The 23,670-nt window shown below is 31.3% G+C and overlaps 1 protein-coding gene across 1 annotated transcript in view; it reads right to left on the bottom strand.

Moving 5' to 3' along the window:
• Positions 1–23,670, bottom strand: part of LOC138857396 (uncharacterized) — a 99,016-nt gene that overhangs the window by 37,912 nt on the left and 37,434 nt on the right. Inside the window, exons 2-4 of the mRNA XM_070109893.1 lie at positions 7,803–8,000; positions 6,675–6,795; positions 4,813–4,960 (exon numbers count right to left, since the gene is read on the bottom strand). Coding sequence (XP_069965994.1) covers positions 4,813–4,960; positions 6,675–6,795; positions 7,803–8,000 — 467 coding nt within the window. The remainder of the gene's footprint in view (positions 1–4,812; positions 4,961–6,674; positions 6,796–7,802; positions 8,001–23,670) is intronic.

Here is a 23,670-nt window from a genome sequence, read left to right as displayed (position 1 = left end):
ATTCTGCGTGTGTAGTAGGTGTAGTTCTGTGTGTTCAATGTACCGTATAATTGCCGGCAACACAGCAATATATGCTCACGTGTACGAAATTTGAAGGTTCTTCTCCACCGCATGCAATTTTGTTAATTATCGACTGTTTTGTGCTTTGCGCTTAGTTCAGGAATAAGTCGTGGAAGCTGTCTAATCATTGAAACAGTACAGCAAAGCTTTGAGCTCGGTTGTAATGGTGTGGGATTACATAGTATAAGTATAGTGGTTCAGGTTAAATTAGAGTTTGGATCTGGCTATGTGTAAGTTAGGTTGAAGAGACCAGTCTTGCTGTCAATATTTCCAAAATCAAAAAACATACAGTGTTAGATAACGATACTGTAAAATTTCGACAGAGTCCTAAAAACCTCTTTGGGGTAGGAGATTCGATGTTATAAACTTTAACAAGCGAGATCAAGGTCGGCTATGTTATATGCAAGAAGCCATCATAAAATCGTTAAAACGACGGCTTTTGTTATTAAGTAAATAAAATTTTAACTATTAATAACGGTATTCCCAAAATATAATGCAAAATCGCGCCAAACCATAATATGAGCAAAGAAGAGAAGAATATTATGTATATCAAATTGGTTTTGCGGTTCCAAAGTCGGCAATAATCCAATCACAGAAAGCAGTAATTCTAGACATTGATGAAAGAGCTCGTCATTCTTAACATACAATACTTGAGAAAGTTAACTGTTCTTTAGGAAGTCTATGTTTGAAATATATTAGCCGCTTTAAAGGTTAAGGAACGGTGGTTTCAGGCATTTACCTCCAAAGTCGAGGAAAATCATACTATAAACAATTTTAATTCCAAACGTCGCAGTAAACTTTCTTTATTCGATGGGGAACTTTAGCGTGCGGCTTCATTTCGAAAGGTTTGAACCAAAGATTGACTTAGATCTTATAGAGATGCCTTATGAGAGTAATTAGCTATTAGATTTTGAGGCATATGATCTAAAATGTAATATTTCACTATATACTGGCGGCCGATAAGGATTTATATTATGTTGGTCTCCATTTCACATAAGCTTTGTTGAAGGTGAAGTCCCAGCCTCCGATAGCTAGAAATAATTTATTAATGGTAGGGACAATCCCTAGCCAGCGAAATATATTGAGTAGATCTCTTCTACAGCTCCGCCAAGTTTCCAACAGAGCTGCAAGGGCCAATTACTACATATACGTGAGGATAATAGAAGTGATGTTAAATAAGGATGAAACGAACTGAATTTAATTTTGTGAGGTTAAGTACGATTTGACAAGAATAAACCAGCAAAGATTACACAATTTCAGTGCAACTCAATAATTTGGTTCTATTATAAAAATAATTGGTTCTATTAAAAAAAAAAAAAAATAGTGGTTCTGTACTGTTAAAAATCTATGCAGTGGGGAGTCATAATTTATGTACTAGTTATCTCGTCGTGAAAATTCTGAAATATGCTCTCTTAGTTTCCGAAAAAAAAATTGTTGAAATTGTTAGTTAACAATTTGGGAGAGTCCTTTTAAGATATCAGCTCTATCACTCATAAACTATTGTTTCCTAACTCTGTTTTGGGAGCTATTTTTATGGTTATGATATTAGTAATTGTCGATGTGTCGTTTGTCAATATGTCGGCTGTAAAGTAAACATTAATGAATATTAACAGTCACCTATCAGCTGTAATATGTCATTTTATTTTATTTTTATTTTGCTTTTACTTTTAAAAGCTTTTATTGCTTGAAAGCCTAGTATAATCAGAAAATTGTGCACTTAAAAGTTATTAAAGTTTTATAAAGAAAAACTTTATAATTGTGAGTTTAGTTAAGAGTTCTGTCATCTGTTATTTGTAAGCTGTCATGTATCATAATATTGATCGCAAGTACAAAGAGGCAGGAATATGTGTTTAATACAAACAAGAACCATTTGGCTGCAGTTACTGACTCTATTCGTGAAATAACAACTATCACAAGGTCAAATTCGAAAGGGGTTCTCTTCTTTGACACCTTCAGTTGTTTTACTGAGACATTGTTTAACTGAGCGACTGTAAAAAACGTGCGACAACTCGTTAAGGAGATTGAGTGTTTGCTTTGAACCAATTTTCTGAAGCTTTAACAAATACGTACAACAAAAGTATTTCTCACAGTCTGAAAATGATTGTGTGGAGTTGAAAACAACTGACAGCTAGAAATCTGTGCCTCTTTGTAAAGTTATTGAGTGAGCTTTAGACCCTGTAGCTATAATTGACACACTATACTACTGCATTAAAATGGCAGCCGAATATATACATTTTTAAATACAGCCTTAAGTCCGAACAACAGCCTAATACTGACCAGAAAGCCTGAAGTCACGAATACAATAAAGCATAAGTCGCTAAATAACTCAAATTGCCGCCATAAATTCAAGCATATATTCATGGATATATTCTGCATTTTACGAGTTCATTAACTTAACTGATAGAAGCAAGTTAATAATTTTGCTACTTCAACCATCAAAGTTGCAATCCCTGAGGCTTTCATTTCCACTACATAATCGAAAAGTTTCAAAAATCTGCTCTACTTTGTTTACATTTCTAAATATTTAAATTGAAATTTAATAAAAATTTGAGTGTTGCTTTGCGTTGGGATTTGAATATTTGTTTATGCGTCAGCGGTCACAATATTTTGATCAGTTGTGTGGGTGAGGGAGTTGAAGTGCCGTGGCAACGGTTGTTAATTTTTTTTGGATTCGTTTTCCGGTATTTGTTGAGCAATATTTTCATTTGGAAATTTTGTGAGTGTGATAGTGCAACTGGTAAATATGTATGTTTGTTTGTGCGTAGATTATTGATGCGGTTTGCTGTATTGAATATTTATTCATGGATTTCGTTGTATAAATACACTGGTGTATTTAGTGAAAGATTTATTGACAATTTCGAAGAAGTTTATTGCAGCAGCAGCAATTACATGTGAAAATATTATTGCCGCCAATATATTGAAATATTAAAGAAATAGAACTAAAAATAGAAAGAAAAATTTGAAAACAAAAATGTTAAAGGATTTTATTGAAAATATTATTATATTATACCACATTTAATATAATTTAATTTAATTTTGTTGTATATTTTTTTTCCTAATTATCAAATTCATTTTTTCAGTCAATCTAATTTTTAAATAATATTGCTTTTTTAATAATATATAATTTAATCTATTCTATTTTTATTTCATTTAAATTACTTTAATTTTGTTGTTTTGTTTTATTTGTATCCAATTTAATTTCTTATTATTTTCTCCTTATTTTTCTTAATTTAATATATCTAAACTTATTAAATTAATTTAATGTTTTATCTAATATTATTTCATTAAATGTTTTTATTCTTTTTAATTTAGTTTTATTTTATATTATTTCATTCCGTTTTATCTAACTTCGTTTCCTGTCATTTCGTTTCGTTTCGTTTCATTTCATTAAATTTTTTAAATTTTATTTTATTTATTTTTTATTTAATTTTTTATTTTATTATTTTGTAAATTATATTTTTTTTTAGTTAATTTTATTTTATTTTATACAATTCATTTCAATTGCGAGAAGACAGAAGAAGAGGAAATTTGATTTAAGTCCAAGTTTGATCAGAGCTCCCTTTTCCGAAATCAATCAGCATTAGTAATTTAATTCAAAAAACTAAGTTATGCCGTTTTTGGGTTTGTCATTTGTCAGCTGTCATGTAAGAAATTCTGAATTTCTGCTTTCCCACACCCTTCGAGCTGCATCTGTAACTAAAATTTCTTCTAATCGGTTTAGTTGTCAAATTGTTATGTTAACTAAAAGCATTTTATATGCAAATGGCAACACTAATGCAAGAAAGCAATCAAGTGCTGCATTCAAAAGTGTTGCTCACCAGAGAGTTAAGTTGCATTTGTTACACTTCAGTGTTTAACTAATACACGCAATAGCAAAAATAACACTTAATAATAACGTAGCAACGTAGTAGAGCAAATTCTATTATGTTAGTGACAGCGAAATGTCAGTGCTGACGCAAATGTCACACCTCACGCATGAGCACACACATATACGTGTAACAGTGTTTTAAGTGTAAAAACGTTTGCGTATGTGTGTGTTTGTTAGCGGTGCAGTTAAACGGATTTCCGTCAGAGGCATGCACGTTGCATACATCTAGGCGCATATGTGGCTGCAGTGGCGCCAATAAATGGGCTCGCCTTGATGTACTGTGATACGATACCAGCGCAAAGGATATTCAATTTCCGGTTTAATAAAATTGCGCCAAGGAGGAACTAATATAAAAATTATGTGCTATGTGAGTATGTGTGTTTGAGTACGAAATTGAATATTGGCGGCTTTCGCGGCGCCGCAACGCTCATGTGTCTGCTTGTAACAAAGCGTGCGCTTTTTAATTCCAATTTTCCATTGCACATGCAACATTACACATTACACATAACGTTGCAGGCCTTTGATTCACTTAGCGTTGCGCGCATTTTTAATATGATTAGCGTGTTGGCAAGGGATATGCGTGTCCTTGACATAAGTGAATCCCTTTCCAATCATTTTTACCACAACTTTATCTGCAGTAAATGTTTTTGCAACAAAAAATTTGTTATTATAATTTTCTTCGTGTTTCTGCTCAAGTGTTTAGTAATTATCTCAATATTTCCTGTTCTCGATGTTTATATATCATCCCTTTTAGTAACGTTTTTTCGCTTTTAATGACACTTTCTCTCTCTTTGCTTTCTGCACTTTCTCCATTTGTTTTTAATTTGTTTTTCTGGTCTCCCAATTAATGTTTGTTTTCTGTTGTCTTTATTATTACCACTCACCTATAAAGCAGCGCACATCATAGCTGGTGCCGATCGGTGCGCCATAGTAACGTTTTGCCGGCACTAATTGCACACTAGGGGGCGCTTGTGGGGTTAGGGTGAGTGTGAATGGGTGTGCGCCATCGCCAAGACGCTTCACTAAGGCTTCCTAGAATGGAAAATGTGTGAAAAAATGTGATATTTCCTTAAATGTAAAAATAAATTATATAATGAAAATAATTAAAATTTAAATTAAGAAAAATTATTAATTAAAAATTATTGTTTTAATTTAAAACGAAACCAAACTAAATTAAAATACAAATTATTTTTAAAACTATAATTATAATTAAAACTTAAATTGGATTAAAATTAAAATTCAAACTAAATTTAAAATTATAATTAACATTAATTTAAAATTAAATCTAAAATTTAGGCAAATGGAAATTATAATTAAAAGCGAAAACAAATTCTGAATTAAAAATTAAAATTTAAGTAAAAATTTAATTTACAATTAATAGTAAAACATATAATAAAAAAAGATCAAAATAATAACTGAAAAAATTGTAATGAAAGCAAAATCAAAAGAAAATCAAACTTAAAATTAAGAAAAAAAATACTATTAATGTTAAAATTAATATTATAACAAAAGCTACATTAAAAAACAAAAATTTAATTTAAACTTAAAAATATATTTAAAATGAATGTATAGTTTAAGTTAAAATGAAAAATAAAGTTATAAGTAAATTCACTTTAAGAACTGAAATTTATTTATAATTTAATTTAAACTTTAAATTTAAACATTATAATTGAAACAATATGAAATAGGGCAAAATTTTAAGTATAATTGAAATCTAAAATTAAAGTATAAGTTCAAATTAAATTTCAAATAAAAACTAAACAAGTGTTAATTTAAAATTTTTACTAAATTAAAATTAAATCCAAAATTAAAATCAAAATTAATATTAATATATTCCAAAAAAAAAAATTGGAATTGAAGATATAACAAAAATTGAAGCAAAAACAAATGTTAGATTTAATTTAATTATAATTTGTTTTAATTAATTAGCTATATTAGATTCAAAGTTAAAGTTAAAATTAAGATACAAGTGAAATAAAAATTAAAATTAAAATAAAGTTAAGCTATTTATTTATTTCTAAATTAAAAATATAGTTAAAGTTAAGATAAAATTATATTTAAAGTTTAAAATTTAGTATACATTTAAAATTAAACCAAATTATAATATTTTTAGCCCTAGAACTTTTGAGCCTCCTTAAATTGATATTTGTAATGTAATAATAAAATTATTTTATATATTGAATTTAACCGTTATAATATTCAGTAAAGCTCTTCAAAAATTAAAAAAAAACTCAAAAAATAATTAGTCTGCCTCACTGTCTGTATCTATTTAGTCAGTAGTTAAAGAAATCGTATTTATTTTGTTAAATTTTGGCCATGCGGCAACCCTTCTGACACATACTTTTATCAATAAGTCTCTCTGGACCTCTATATTGTCATAACCCTTACATATTTAATTTAATATATTTTTTTTTCTTCGCCATTATTACAACGGTGGCAACACTCTTTAATTTCGTTATAGTGGATCGATTTTCAAGTTCATAAGCTATTGTAACTTTAAATCCAATGCTAGTTGTACACTAGTTCATATAATGAAACTAAATAACCAACCATTTAACTGCATTTACCACAACATGCGAAGACAACTACAAATCGTTTTATTTATTCGAACGCAAATTGAACCGCAAATTAAATGCAAATGAATGCGAAGGATAAGGAAAATTGAAACAAACAATTTTATGGACGTAAAATATTCACATGACAAAGAGGAAAATGGGAAGTGAGTGTGTGCGTGTGTTAAACTCACCTGCAGTGGACTGAGTGACTCACGCGCCGGCTCCTCATTCCTAGGCCAGACCTGATGTAGGGACATAATAGCCTCATTACAGAAGCGCAAACCCATTACTTCCTCATCCTCGCGACCGTAGCTTTAAGGTGGAGAAAAAAAGAGATAGAAATAAAATGTGTTGTGATTTGATTTGCAAATGTGGAGCTACTATTAGTATTAGCTTATACATGGACTTCGTGTTTCTCACGTGTTTCAGAATGATTGCAAGCGTAAGTTGCGTCAGCATTTAAGGCGACGGCAGAAAACGTAAGAAATTCACACGAATGGAGTGATAGGGAAAGGAAATGTGAGATAACGCCTTGGAATATTATCCTAAAGCATAATCGAAATTCTCAGCAAAGCCTAGAAAATAGGTGATAAACTTCCACAATCTCACCCTGAAATAAACTGGACGCTTACGGAAGAAATTATAAAAAGATCTCTAATACGGATGGACGGTAGAGGTTGAGTAAGCTCTGAAAGAAGATACTGAAATTCCACACTTTTTGATGGGGTTTAGAAACCGTTTGACTCCCTTTTTGGGCAAATACTTTCTCAAGCTCCTTACCACAGAAAACTGAGTATTTCAAGTATCGGTAGTATTCAATACCCTGGAGTGCAATTAGCTTAGAATAGAAGCGTTTGAGGCCATTCGACGTTAAAGTAAAATTCTTAACTTGTGGTATTCTGCTTCAATATACTCGAGCATCTCCATTTGCTCGTCAATTAAATGAATTTCCAGATATTGTCAGTCATTAAATTACTGACCGAACGGGGAGAGATGATCTTCTGAAGTCGTATTTCATCAAAGAGTTCGAAAATTTAAGATCTCGTGAATTAAAGAAGTTTATCAAGTTAGAAATAGTCGGCTTTGGAGGAGAGGAAAGAGTTATCGGCCAACCATTTGCTGCCGTCCTTCGCTTTGTCTACTGAAACATGGAAATGTGGAACTGGAGCAATGGAACTCAATAATTTTTTAAGTACTAGTAAATCACGGGCATCTGAATCTAGCTTCTAACCAAGATATTTGCTTCTGTTAGGGAACCTCTAGAAAGCAACATAATAATTATACTTATATAGAGTTCTTTACTACTTTTCAATACTCACCGAAATGTCAATGTCAATTGCGCATAAACTCTGTAACCCTGAATTGCCTTTGGATCCACGTAGATAATACCACGCAATATAGCTGGATTATTGCCGGAGAGTGTGATCTCTCGGGAGGGTAAATATAGTGTGAGCACACAATTTGGTGAAGTCTTCTTATAGACACGTTGTGTGCCAAATTCATCATTGTGAGCGCATCTGGTGGGGAGGAGAAGGAAAATAAATTCATTCAATGGTGTTAATGTTAGAAACATGTTTTTAAATGTACAATATGCAGATAAAATATTTAAATGTTTTTTTGATTTATATTGTAATATGAAGAATAGAGAGGGCTTGATAATAAACTAAAGAGCTGTCAACATTTACAACGTCAGGATCTTCGGCAGTTCTCTAAGTGCTGAGACTTTTTTCGGATAGGTAAAAATTGTCTCTCTTTATTCTCCAAACTGAAGATGGTAGTTTCATCTGAAATGGTTATTACTCTACAGACTTAAAGCTCTAAGTATTCTAAGACTGTTATTTTGCCAATTTTTCTTCTGCAAATGATGAGTTCAACATTTCTTTCCACGCTCTAAAAAAGGTAAGGACTGCTTTCGGAACCCTTACAACTAGTAACAGACTTTTGATTTCAATGTTTCCTGAGCCAGTTACTGCTTATCGCATTTGAGCCCATCCTTTTAGATAATAAGGAAAGGTTTACATAGAATACACCCCAAGGATCCATCACTTCTATCTTTTATTTCTGTAATTCGTTTGCTGTGTCCCATTAACAAGAATCCATTTATGTAAGAGTAGAGCGCAGAGAGAGAGAGGTAAAGATAAATAAATATGTCGATATATAAGTACAAAATGGTCCTAACCACGAATATAAAAAAGAGAGGGAGAGAGAGAAATAGTGAGAAAGAGCAGAGTAAAGAGCGATAAAGATTTAGAGAGAAAGGCGAAGGCGCATTTAAAATATACTATATAAGAGGTGAAAGATTCGTTTACTTTTATGGGGACGATTTTTGACCTGCTGCCTTATGTATAAAAATTGGATCTATATAAAAACCCCAACATTTCTGAGATAAATATTGTAGCAAAGTCGTATGTTATTGTTCGCTGATTTGGATTTATATCTTAGTTTTGCATATTACCGAATAAGAATTTTATGTAGAAAAGTGAGTAATGAAACATAATGGAAGAAGAGAGTCAAGAAAAGGGACAGCGGCACTAGCGAGTGCAAAAAGTAGTTGCTGCCGGCAATTTCAGAGCCATTGCAGTTGGTGGTATGTAAACGAGCGCAGCGGCCGTGTGATTGTGCTGTGCTGTTCGCTTGCTCAATTTGACAGCCAGAGATCGCGCCGGCTCCAGCCACTAGCTACTTCTTTATAGGTATTTTGTGTAGCAGTTCAACTCATTTTCGCTCATTATACACTTAATTATTTATTCATCGCTGCTCATTTGCCATTTATATTTTTATTTCACGCTTACATTGGCAGCCACATACATATATACACGCATACACACAAATAGTATTTCATTCATAAATATTGAATTTAAAGTGCTCCAATTGCTGGCGTTTATATATACATGGATGTTTGTATGAGTGAAAGTTTTCATATTTTTTATGCGACTTTATGTGTATGTGTGTGTGTGTTTTTTGTGATTAATGAAATTTTAAATGTATCATTAATTGGAGAATCAATTTAAACAAGTGTAAGTACATAAACATGGTTTATAAGTTTCATATGTGTGAGTGATTAAAAGTTCTTGAAAAAATTAATTCCAAATGTAAATTGTGATATTTTAAATAATTTAAAAATAAGCGGTAAAAATATTTTAACAAAATGTGCAATAAAAACTTTGTTATTAAATAATAAAAAGTTAACACTAAAATTAAGAAAAATTAAAGATATTTTTACCATTATTTATTTATTTATTTAAAACAACATTCATTATTTTGAAAATTGGTTTAAAAAACATTTTATTTACCTAGGTAATTAAATTAACTAAATTTATACGAAAAATATTATGTATTGAAAATATTTAAAAACATATATTAAAATAAATACTAAGCATTTTATTATTGGTTAGTTAACATTAAAATATAGGAATATTAAAGATCATTTTGCAGAATTAATTCGCATTAACTAATATTACTCTAGATTTTGCTTAAAAAATCTGTTGTATAAAATATATTAATATATGACTACACATAATTAGAAATTTTAAATTTTTTTTATATATATAAATAAATAAATACAAATTGGTCTCTCTCTCTCTCTCTGAAATACACAAATTTAATAAAAATCATGACATTAAGGTAAAATATTAAATAGGAATATAGAGGAAATGGTATAAATAAATGATGCAACCGGTCATTTTGACCGGTTCGTAGTTCTCGTGTTAATGTAGTAGATAAATATAATTTTCTATTATTAAAAAAAATAAATAAATATAAGTGGGAATTTATGCATAGGCCACGAGCTTACACTTAAAATGTACATAGCAACACAACCAATTTTTTCTTATAAAAAGATAATTTTTTTATAAAAAATTTCAAACCTAAAATGTCATCAATATTAAAGTCTAAAGTATTTAAACAAAAAAGAACAGTTATCAAACTAATGAAGAATAGAAATTAAATATTGTAATTTTATTAAAAAATCTTCGAAATGTCATTAATATTGAAGATAAAAACCACAATACATTTTCTTTCAAAGTTTGCAGAAAAAAAGGATATTTAATTTTCCAAAAAATTTTATTTAAAAATTTTTTTTTTTTAATTTTAAAACATTTTTTTATATTTTATATATATATATTTTTTTTTGAGCTATAATAACAGTTTTCAAATTGAGCTTCCATCAAAACCCCGCAGATTGCATTTATTGAAGTTAGAAGCACCAAAATTACTATATAGCTGTTGACAATGAAGCCTTTCAATGCAAGTGTTTTTCTCAGAATTAACTAAACATCGGCTACATACTATATGAGCCACTTTCAAGAGATTGATATTTGTTTTTACTGCTTAAGTTTGATTTTCGCCTTTATTCATAACTGTATTTATTTTCGAGTGAAAACAGAAAAGTGAGTTGCAATTAAAAATGTACCCACATAGAAAACAGCCTTAGCTATATTGCCATTGCATTTGCTTGGATTAGGCTAAAGCACGAAATATTACTCATACGTCATGTAGGCTGGTAAAACTAGCAACACTCATACGCCATGTATCATTCCCTTTGAAATCTTTTTAATTTACGACTTTAAAGCATTTCGTAGCAAATGTTGATTAGTTTGCTCAACGCCAGCAAAGGAATTTCTTTGTGTATGTGTGTGGTGAGTGTATTGAATGTTAATCAATGTACCGATACTGATTAAAGCACTTTTGCCTGCAAAAGCTGCAATAATCCAATTTTCTTTGGATAAACATGGTGAAATCAAAGAAGTGATATGGTACTACTATCAATAGAGATGAAAAAAATAGAATTTACGAAATAGAGAAACAATTAATTTTGTCTTACATGCTGTTTGTGATCTTCTTTTATGAATATGGGTTCAAATTAGTTAGCTAGCTGTAGGAATAATTAGTAATAATTCAATAATTATGTGATTACTCTTCTTCTAAATTTCGCTACGAAAACTAAACCTAGTTAAAAAATGAAACAAAAAAGTAGTACAGTAGACTCTTATTGGAAGTATAAATCAGAAGCTTTATATAATCATAGATTTAAGTTTTGTGGAAAGAAATTTTCTCAAGAGTGATTATAAAACTTCGTTATCAAAAGGTCTTATGACTGCAACAGGCGTCTGAAATATCTTACTATGCCATATTATTATATTTACTGCGAAATTATTTCACGTGGCATATATAATTTCGAATTTTTTCAACTAATTGTGAATAAACAAGAACTTTTTCAGCCATGGTGTAACACATGGTTTATGACATAATACAATTTTTTGGACTAAAAAAAGTTATTTAATACTTTGGTATTTTATGCCAGCTAATTGCAATCTCTTTTATTAATATTGCCAGCATAGTTTATTTCAACCACTGCTTATTTGTGACAGTTTATCATTTCATGTAGGCGGTCTGTCTCGCACTTAAACTATTCTGAAATATGAGACTATCTGCTTTTAATTGCCATAGCTTGTCACATAAAAGTAGTAGACCGTATTATTATTCCATAATGAAATATTTTTCAGCTGCGTTAGCAATTATTAAAATACTAAACTCTGTTATTATAAGCACTACGCGGCATTTGAGTAACAAAATATGTTAGCATGGAAAAGGAAAATTTCAACACACATATTATAAAGGAATTTAAAAAAAATAGCAGAACTCATGTAACATTCATACATCCTGCTTATTTTTGTAACCAGCCTGTATTAAATGGTTCCAATCGCTTTTGGTATAATGTTTAGCTGCTGGATAATCGGAACAGTGCTTACGTAATGTTCGGACTCAAAGTTTTTTATTATTTGAGAGATATTTTCAGCAATTGACTGTCCAGAGGTCAAAGGCGCACCAGACATCACAATTACCGGAACGGTATCTACTAAAAAAGTTAGGCAGGATTGGCTATTACCGTATCAAATGCATAAATACTATTTAAATTTTCAGCCACCTGGCTTGCATTTTCGCGTTTGACGAAGAAAATCTGTAAAATATGAAGTTTTTTCCGTTGCTGCTGTGCTCCTTTGACGCGTGCTCAAAGAGTACTGAGACAAAAAATCACAAGATTGTCTGAGAAGTTTTTAGTATGAATACTGATCTTTCTAAAGCCATATCTTTCTTTTATAATATAATATACCTAATACTGAAGCCATCTATTGGAAAAAAGAAAATATATTTTCCCTATACAGTAATAGTACAGGTAAACGCAATAAATACAAATCTTGTCATAACCCCAATATGTACTAAATTATAGGCTACGCCCAAACTTCTCCCATCATTCCTTACACAAATTTTCTAAAAAATTGTATATAAAAATATGAATACAATTTTGTAAAAAAAAAATTAAAAATAATATTACGTCTATACCAATTTTTTTTTTGTTGAAATATTTTCAGGTTTTTTTTTAATATTGCATTTCTTACATTTGTTAACCAGCTTTTATTGGTCAATATGTAAGCGCATAATTCACAGAATACAAACAGAGTGAATGAACTTTAATTTGTTGGAATTTTCGCCGAAAAAAGACAAATACGATTAGCATGTAATTTACTGCTGAACTCCGTTATAAAAATTAACACCGTTATGTGTTATTTGCTTAAACACTTGTCTGGCGCTATAAGTTCACCCTGTGTATTTTCATGACCGCGCTGCCATAGTTTTCAGGGTCTATGTGTAGGTGGTTATTCGCCTGTCACATTGCATTTGTCTCAGCGATATTTTAATAACTCAAAACATACAGAGATACAGGCATATAAATAAATATACATAAACATGGCTCGCATACATCTATATTATATGCTAAGGGCAAATCAAGCAAATTTATTTTATTATTCAACTGGTAGTGGGTGTTCAATGCCATTGCTTGGCCTTGAAATTACCAACAAACTTTGACTGCTTAGAGGCACAGAATATAAAAGCTTATATTGCATATATTTGATCAATAAAAAAGAAAATTTGGTAGTTTAATAACATACAGTTTAAGTTGTCAAAATAAAGCTAAACTACAAAAATAAAAACAAAATCTTGTCGAGACGAATGTTAAATAAATCCATTCTTATCTTTTTAAAAATTTAATTTTTTGAATAAAAATATTTTAAAATTCAATCTATAAAATTTCATTAAAAAAAAATTTCAAATTCAAAAAACCCAAAAAAAAAAATTAAAATAATGTAAAAAAAAATTCAAAAAAAAAATTCTAAAATTTCAACAAATCAAACAAACAAATTTTTAAAATTTCTTTTTTTGCTCGTACTAGGCGCCAAGCCCGCACAGCAAGCGCCAGAACAATTAATTACACTGCCTTGACGACGCCACCTTCCAACTCAGTTTTCGTTTAGGCGCCGAATGTCTCGAGCTTACATCAACTCACATCCTAGAATTCAATCAACCCAAACCAAATTTTTTAAACAAAAGCTGTAGTTATAATTTTTATGCCAACTGCTGCACGACAGCAACAACTAATCAACGAAATTATTCAACGAAAATTTGAAAGAGAACAAACAAGTTATGGGAGCATCACTTCTATCTGTTAAAGTCATAGCTGTGGCGTTAAATACAAGTGCCGAGAATAAAAGCTCTCAGTGTCAATTATACCGAACATATCGGTCAACCTGTGAGATGACTTATATTTAATGGCTATCTTCTACTCATACTACCGGTGCCTAAAATGGATAAAATCAGGTCAATACTTCTCTTAGCTCTCATATATATAAGATTATACAAATTACCGCTTGAATTCATACCGTAAAGATCCCTCATTATATAATATCTCTTGGCAAAATTTGCTTAATTCTTAAACTGGAATATACGATAGTTAGGTGGTAAAAATTAGCGAATTCCGTCTACGAATTATCTTAGGCCCCATATACTGCTCATTAAGATTTTCATTAATCTAGTTGACTTTATCGACATAAAGTCTGTGAGTTTTCTTCATAACACTGCACAGAAACGTGTTTTCGAGTATACTTGAGTAATGCCCAAACTTAATTCAATCATTCCAGACCTTCAGACCTTTTATTGGAAAAATTACATAGAACAACATTAATATATAAGCGAATTTTCATCATATGAGAATAAACGTGCAGCAACACATGTGCTCATTTTGATTTATATCTTTTATTTCTCCTTGCTTACTTTTGTGTGAAGTTTCAAAAGCAACTTCTCATGTAAGTGCATATGTATCTGTTCAAAGTTTTCGCTGTTCAAGAGGGAATATAAACAAAAATGCGCTCAAGCACGTACACACATACATACACACAAATGCTCCAATGATTCGTGTTATTCTGCTAACGTAATAAATTGTCGAACTCAAAGATCGTTAGAAAAGAAACATGAAAATACAAAAAAAATTTAAAAAAAATTAACAAATCAAAATTACAATAAAACAGAAAATAATTGATAAATTAATATTATATATAAACAAATTATAAGAAAATCAAGAAAAAATATAAAATGCAAGAAAAAAAATTTAAAAAAATTAGAAATAATAAAAATCTAAAAAATATATAAAAAGATATAAAAAATAAAAATCGAAAAAAAAACAACTAATAAGGAAAAGTTTGGCACTGGAGTGAAAAATTCTCCTCCACAACACTTCGTGATGCCCACTCCCAGGCTACTTCTGTGCTTACCGCAAAACTTTCAGAAACACGCGTTACCAAAAAATTACTAAACAATTTTTATAATATATCAAATTACGAACACCATAAAGCATTTTTTTATTTTTGGAACAAACTTTTTCATTGAGCAAAAATTTATTTAAAAAATTTTGCGCAAATCGCACAGCATCCAATTCATCACCCCCGCCAGCCTCGCATTGTTTTCCGAGCCGTCACTATTTTATATGCCATCATGTCGAAAATGCGTACTAATTTGCGCGCACAAAGCTTGGCAATTGCCACATGTGCGTATAATTCGCATTGTTACGTAACCAGAGTTGGGCTACGACCAGTAGTTTTACAGCGTGTCGACCACAAATCATTTGTGAGTTATCGGCCACAGTTGATAGGTGACATTAGGTTTAAGCGCCTAAAAGCAAGCCAATGACAATTACGTTTGCAGATGCACTGACATTTGGATCATTGCAAATATTTTTGGCGTATGCAAAGGGTGGTACAGGCGGCAAGTTGGGAATTGCTTTAGGTACTTTGCAAAGTTTGATAATGGAAAATGTAATTTGAGTTGATTTCAGACGCAATTGAAATAAGTAATGCTGACTGTAATTGTTAAGGTTAAACACAGGTGAGATGTGGGGGGTTAGCGAAGCCTCTAGACTTTCTGGAACATAGTCCAGAAAGTTATTTGGCATTTACTCGGGTACCTGAATGCGTTTTAGCTAGTAAAGAAGCTGAATTTTTGGCATAAGGTTCCATGCTTAATTACATTTGACGCCATTCGAAATTTCCACCTTGAAGATTAGTAATCAGATCTCGAAACCATGATCTACCGAGTGATAGACGTGTATTCAGTATTTCCATTTGTGCCAGCGGCATTCCGTTTTATAAACTGTAGGCTAAATATGAAGTAGAGCATTGTATAGATTTATGTATCAATACATATACTTAAATTTGCCTCTGCGACTCCTCTTACATTTACCGCTTCCAACTAATTGGCTAACCCTCTGACAACTTCATTAACTGCCCAGTCCAGCTTGATTCCTAATTTGTGCTTGCCATTGATATTCTTCGTTAATTATTGCCCAAGATTCTACCATTTTCACATAAAAACTCCTGTACCTGCATGTAAGTCTTTGTGCACACATCACCCATCACCTACTCGAACACAATTAAGTCACATTTTAATTGCATTACTACTCTCAATTAATTTCAATTAAATGCTGCAAAACCTAAGTAGCGTTCACAAACTGTGTAAACAAATTGAGTGAAAGCGTTCGCATAAAAATATGAGTAAATAAAGGCGAGGATAAAATGAGGAAAGATGGAATAGAAAGCATAGCTGAAGTAGTGTACAGTTATACATCAGTGGGAGCGCATGACGACTGGCGTTGGCAGCTTGTTCGAAGAGTAACTTGGACTTGAAATCAAAAGGCGAGAGGGATAAGAGCCTGGCGTGAGAGCTCTCAAAGCAAAGAAGGAGTAAATGATAACTGAAAAACAATACAAAATATAAATAAAGAAAAAATTAATAAATATAACTAAACAAATAGGCTTACAAGGAAATTACTTGGACAGCGCTTAGAGCTCTGGCGTATGTAAGCGCTTTACAGCAGGCGAGTGTGAAGTGAAAACGTGTCAACTATGGCATGAGTTACTAAGTGGTATTGGAAATTAAAAAATATCATGAGAAAAAACAAAGATTTTATAACAATAGCAATAATAGTTGCCATATCTACCGCTTTGCACTTAATTCAATGCCTCGTATCAACTCAGAGTCCAACGCGACGCGCAAGGCTAGCTTGAAATGACACTGTGGGAATTTGTTTCGGCTATCAGAGATAGAAGAAGAACAGATTCAGCTTCGTCTACTGGGATCCACTTACATATTTGATTGTACTTTTGTATTTTTAGTATATTCCATGGACCCGCCCTTGGTACAAGTATCGAATTGCCTCAAAAACTGCTATAAATTTAGACATTTACGGCAAAGAGATTTATACCAGCTTTGTTGGTTTCAAGCTCAGCCTGAAAAAGTGTACTCAAGATATGTAAGGTGCTAACAAATGAACTTTTCTGCATAGAACCCACTTTTGGTTCGAAGTTGCAAAACGTAGTGAAAATTAGTTTGGAACTTGGTGTCTAAGGATTCTTTGATCAGCTTTCAAACAAATTCAAAGTTACTTTTATTCGCTGATACATAGTACATGATCCACTAGAGGTAAACAGTTATGAAGCATGACTTGAAACTTACAGGGGTGACTTGTTGGCGAGAGATACATCCATTCAGCAAATAACTTTCTCCTAACCGCGTAAGAGATTTTAGATAACCTCTCGGTTGAGACCCACATAGACACAGCCTTCAAATGCAACTTCATTTGGGGAACTCTCTATAGCATTTCAAAGATGTTACTGTAGATTTCTTGCTCTGTCATGACACTGTTTTATCAGACGGTCCTCGCATCACCTAGGAATACTTAACAATATCACGTGAAAATCCGATTAATGCGCACTGAGCACAGAGTCCTGCCGATTTCACAAATGCCATTGAAGTACCAATGGCTATGGGCAGATATTATATACTTATTTATATATGTTACCTGGAAATCCAATCAAATGAACAAACACAATACCCTGTTCAATAGCGGCATAATACACATGGCATTCTGGCATGCAGTACCCAAATGTACAAGTATATATATGTGTACATATGTGTATATATGTATCTAACTATGATTTGTTGGGTTTTTGCTGTTATTTGCAGTTGATTTGCCACGAATGTGGACCTTTCTTCTATTGACCCATGAATTGAAAATCAAAATTACAACTCTGCTTTCGTGGAAGTGACGATGGTGTGTAAGGTCGAGCTCGTGCTTGTTAGTAAACAGTACGTGGCATGATTATTTTGTCGTGACAAATTAAGTGAGGTTATGTTTACAGTTTGGTTAGAATCTACATATATACGCTTTTGCTTTCAAAAGCACTAGTTGAAGTCCGATCGTATATTAAAAATTTAGAGGACACCCTTAATGAAGTTAATATTCTATTAAAACAACACGTTGATTTTCAAAATCGCTTGACTTGGTTTTAAGAAGGGTTGCCGAGTTTATTAGAACCACTTCTGAGTGATTATGATTGGAATATCGGATAATGCAAACCGTATTTGAAATGAAACTAGGGCTCGCCAAAAAATTTGAGGCTTCATTTTTAACTTTAGAGCCCGCAAAATACTTTGCTCTTAATCGTTCGCCTACTTAAGTTGCAGTATTAAATTAATATCGGTCAAATCTGAGGAAGACGTTTATTCTTAAAGAAAGATTGTGGTCTTGTTCACGCCTTGAAATCGTCTCTCTCGAACCATTCTTCAGAACTGCATGGATTTACAGCTAAACAACTTATTTATACCCTCAACAGGGTATATTAGGTTTGCCACGAATGTTGTCCAAAAGGAAACTTCGAATACCCTATAAAATATATATATAAATGATCTTCATGACGAACTGTGTGTCTGTATTACGTGAACTAGGAACTGAAAGAAACCGTAAAAGTAAAATCGTTACTACTGTAGCAACTCTGGCAAAACTTCCTTCAGTGTGTACAACAAAAAAAATAGAAATTTGCAAAAAATATTAAAACTTGTAAAAAAAATTTAGAATTTTTAATCAAATTTTTATATATAATTATTACTTTTTTTTATTTATACCACTTATTTTCATTTTTGTTTTTTAGTTATATAATTTTTGAAACATAAATTAATTTCGATATTAAAATTTTGAATAAAAAAATAAAATGTTAATATATATTTTTTATAAAAAAATATTTTTTTTCTTTAATATATAATATTAATAATATTTTTAATATTTTTTTATATTACTTGATGTTATCTAATTGTATAATTAATATGAATATAATTGAACATAAATGTGTGAATAAATAACTGTAAAAAGATATTAAATTTTTTCTTAATTAAATACGTTTTTAAAATGCTTCTCTTGTAATGTTGTTAAAATTCCTAAATAATTTTCAAATTATCAATAATGTAAAAATAAAAAAAAATTTTATTTGAAAAAGTAAATGCTAGTAGATATATGTTTGAGGAAAAAAATTTTGGCAGCTCTACATATCGTAATTTGATGTTCCACAGAGTAGGGCAAATAGGTATATTCGGGTTATTTGTAAAAAGGATAACTGAAAATAAGGCATTCTTAAAAATAAAAAAAAAAAAATTTTTAATGAATTTTTATATAAAAAAATATAATAAATTGAGAAATTTAATAAATAAATTTTTTTTTTTAATTAATGAGTAGATATTTAACGCAATTTACACTCAATTACCAATAATGCACTTATTTAAGACCCTAAATATAATTTAAATGTAGAGAACTTGTACAAATATTCCGAAAAATATTTCTGAACGTGGTCTTGTACTAAGCTAAAGTTTTTGAATAATTGGTTTAACTACAATTGGTTTAACTACATTTACTTGCAAAATTGTTTAAACAACAATCAAAGCTACTTACATAATAGCCATATGAATATGAAAATGAAATTTTATTGAATTATCGTTATAGCAAAATCAATCAATAAATGCCAATAATTGTAGGAATTTACAATTACAGCATGTGTATAAGAATTCACATATTCATTAATGCAAAACGCTGAACTAGCGGATCGGTTTTGGTTGACTGATTAACTGAAGCGCTCCGCGTGTATTTTTCACATATTGAAATTTATTTGTGTCGCTAATTTTAGAAGCTTAGTTTTGGCTATTGCATATTAATTGAGCGGATATTGATTGTGTGCAAATAATAATATGAAATATAATATATACTTATATTGAATATGCGGTTGTATATGATGATATATCATAGGGTCAACAGGGCGTATGAGTAATGTACACATATTGTACCAAAATATTACATTTTATGTGGTATTTTAATAACTGTCAAGTAAGCATACAAATTTGAAAGTTTTTCGTTGTAAATAGTTGTTTACAATTATAAAACATTTTGTTTTACGAAATAAAATTTTTGTTAAAAAATGTATATCTTTTATTTTTAATGAAAAAATAAGCATTTTATGAATTATAAAAAAAAAATTTCTGAAGAAAAAAATATTATTATATTATTAAAAATAAATATTTTTTTCATGAAAACAATTTTAGTTGTTAATTAATTAGAAAAATAATATCTTATTTAAAAAAAATATTTTTTGTTAATTCTATACATAACTGTTTCTTAATTTTTTTTTAAGTTCCTAACCACTTTTAAAGCTACTATCAATACGGTATGTTTCAATAGTCATGTTATCAAAAAGATCATGGAAAAATCTAATTATATATATATCGGTGGCAACACTGTATACTGTTCAGTTTTTGCTACATTTTAATTTTTTCAGAATATATTTTCTTATACATTCAAATATTTTAGAATATTTTCCATTGCTTTTAATGTCTTTTACCTTTGACTTTTATTTATCAGGAACATATTTTTTGGTTCACAACAGCTAAAGTGGAATAAACAAAACAAGAATTGTCCACATCAAGCGATGTAACTTAATTATACCAAAAAGTCCTTCAAATAACCTGGATAAATGCGCTTGATATACTTTAATTTGGTTAAGTTTCGTTACTTTAGAAACAAAGAAATGGGTAACCAGAATAGCTGTCGCTCTCACACTCTCTCACTTTGTGTGCAAATATTTATTTATCTTTCGGAAGTGAGAAGTATTAATTACTTTGCTGCAGTGACGGTTAAATGAGCAAAAAGTGAGCAAGCATAAGTAAGTCAGATATTGAGAGATTTCCTTGACATCTCAATTTTCAAAGTTTCCGAGTCTTTCGTGAATAATATTAAATGCATTTAAACAAGAATAAGAAGAACTTTTTAGGAAATTGAGTGAAACTCATGAAATCTCTTACAAAGTTGTCTTTCAAGTCCAGTATTACAGGTAAAAAGAAAATAAAAGCGACACCCTATTAAATAGGTCTAACAGAAGGACCTATAATTTAATTTATAGAACCGATCATTCAATGTTGCAATGAGCACAGTGTTGAACCTTACGAACCACTTAAATATGGGAATAAAAACCATTAAAATAGGGTTTCTCCAAATATAATAGACCTTGTGATGGACAGGGTGGCGCCTAAACATAACAATTATTTTATATTTTGATCAAAAAAACTCAAGACCATTTAGAAAGTTTTCAAATTATTGGTATTGCGCTGGTTGATCCGTAAGTTCTAAGAGCCAGCTTGTCCACGCCAATCAGCTAACAGAGTTTGGAAAGTTTGAGCTGATCTGTATGAGCTCGAGACTCTATAAAGACAGTATAGTGGTCAACTTCAACAAGTAGCTAATAAAGATGAAAATTTTAAAGAATTTAAATTTAATTTGGATTAACTACAACAAGCGAGGCCAGCTTCGATTCATCAAACCTTGTCGAGAAGTATGTTAATAACTTCTGTTTCGGACTATAATTACGATCAGCGTGCACAGAAATTGTGGTTGAGAGAAACTCATACCATTGAGCTCCCAGGAATTTTTTCCAACTTGTGGATATACTTAAATGGATTTCGAAAGCTTGGAGTTGGTGTGAAAGAACTCGCAAAGGCTAAAGCTACTGGCTCTAAGACTGTTCGGCCCGTTCTACATACATGTTTTCCTTAGAGCTCAGCAGAGGTTTCTACATACATAAAACCACCGTACTGAGACAGTGCCTACTAAATTTAAGACTATTAAAAACGTCTGAATTAGTCTATTATATTGATATTTGTCCTTCCTTTGTTATTTGAGTATATAATTAAAATGTTTAACGGTAAATCATACACATTCAAACCTTAAAATGGAAGTATTTCTAGAAATTTACGAAGCATCTCGCAGTTGTGCATATGCTTGCCCAAATTTATATACACATTTCCCCGAACTTGCGCGTTCAACGCGGTAGCAGGTCTATTTGCTTGCCAAACACTCACATTAAATATTTAATAAGGAAGTTGTGTGCGCATGAACCCCAACAAAACTGTGACACCCACACTGACGGCAGTCAAAAAGTTTTTACATTAAAAATGGTTACGCAAGAAGGGTGTCTAAAAATACACCAAAAAGGGTGTTAAGCATAGCTATACTGTGGGTAAGGAGGGAAAAAACAAAGAACAGCTGACGCACTTGGTAGAAATCTTGTTTGTTGTTAGCGCGGGATTCATCTAAGTACGTGAATTGCTTGGTTGATTGTCAGTTTGCTGTGTTTCTTTTGTATTTGCTGTTTCTTTCTACAGAGTTTTCTATTTCCTTTGCTAATTTCGCTCGTCGCCTTCAGTTGTTGGTATTTGTGTGGTGCGAGTGGCTGTCAGCCAGTTTGCTAGCCAGGTGTATCGATTTTATTTTGCAGGCAATTATGTCAGGTTCTTTGATCTTTGGTAAAAGTTTGGAAACAAAAAAATTAAAGAATATTTGGACAAACCACAGATGAAGTAAGTTTCGATAAAAGTGGGGCGTTAGGTTTACAAACTTTGTGGCCTCTTTGCTCCTATTAAATGGTAGCCGCTTCAACCGGTGAATTTCAGAGTCGCTTGTGATCTTCGAATTGCCCCAGTGGGGTCAGCGAAACAGTGGCACTGTTGTCTAAAAAACTTTTCAAATAACCAGCCTTGAGTGTGGAAACCGCATGTGATAATTTATCTTATTGAGAACAGCGAAGCGTTATTTTTTTAACGAAGAAGCTTTATCGGGTTCAAAATACACTTCAGAGTCTTTTGATCACTTTTATAAGGTTGATTGTTGTCAAAGAAACAATTTTTTTTGAAACTTACGCTTTGAATATTCACAATGGGTTTTGAAAACAAAGCCAGTACACTCAACGCCTCGGTAACGGTATCAAAAAAAATTGTTATTTATTGTTTGCTGAATTGATTTGATTTCCCTTTATTGTCTGAAGTTCAAAACATCTTTTTTATCGAAGGTAAATTTAATCAACATTTTCACTTTTCAAATATCCACTTTTGCTCTCTTTACTAACACAGAAGTTAAGAATTGAATGAGGAATACGTGTAAAAGCGCAACGGACAAACAGCATGAAAAGAAATAAAAAGCACGCGATATGCTTGAATAAATACTCGAATGATAAGTGAACGGCGAAGCAGAGACGTGAGAAAATAATAGAAGTGAAAGGAAAATAATTGCACAAACCTCTTGAAAAAAGCGAAAATTGTGGAAGGAAAAGCACAAAAGGCAAATAAAATAAAAGACGCAGTCAACAATAAGCGACAGTCAAGTGTGTTTAATGAATGAAATAAAAAATAATGAAGATTGTAAGGGAGCTTGGAGACACAAAGTGAGGAAATATATGTATGTAAAGTGGTGTAAGAGTGGAGCAGACAGAGAAGTGGTAAAAAAATGTGGAAAACGGTTGGCCTCAAGGGCCATCCCTGCAACTTCCCTCTAATTTCATACGCTAACGTTCAAATTTCGCTTTTTTCACTGCTTTTGAGCTCTTCGAAATTTTTCGTTTTCGATATCTCGCAAGTAAATCAACCGATTTTGACCCGGTTTGCGGCAAACGATGTGTTTTTTCAAGGTTTAGAACTGATTAGTTTTTGGTG

This window comes from Bactrocera oleae, chromosome 5, assembly GCF_042242935.1.
Source record: "Bactrocera oleae isolate idBacOlea1 chromosome 5, idBacOlea1, whole genome shotgun sequence".
NCBI lineage: Eukaryota > Metazoa > Arthropoda > Insecta > Diptera > Tephritidae > Bactrocera > Bactrocera oleae.
The sequence above is the reverse complement of the archived record's forward strand: the minus strand, read 5'-3'. Positions and strand labels throughout refer to the sequence as shown.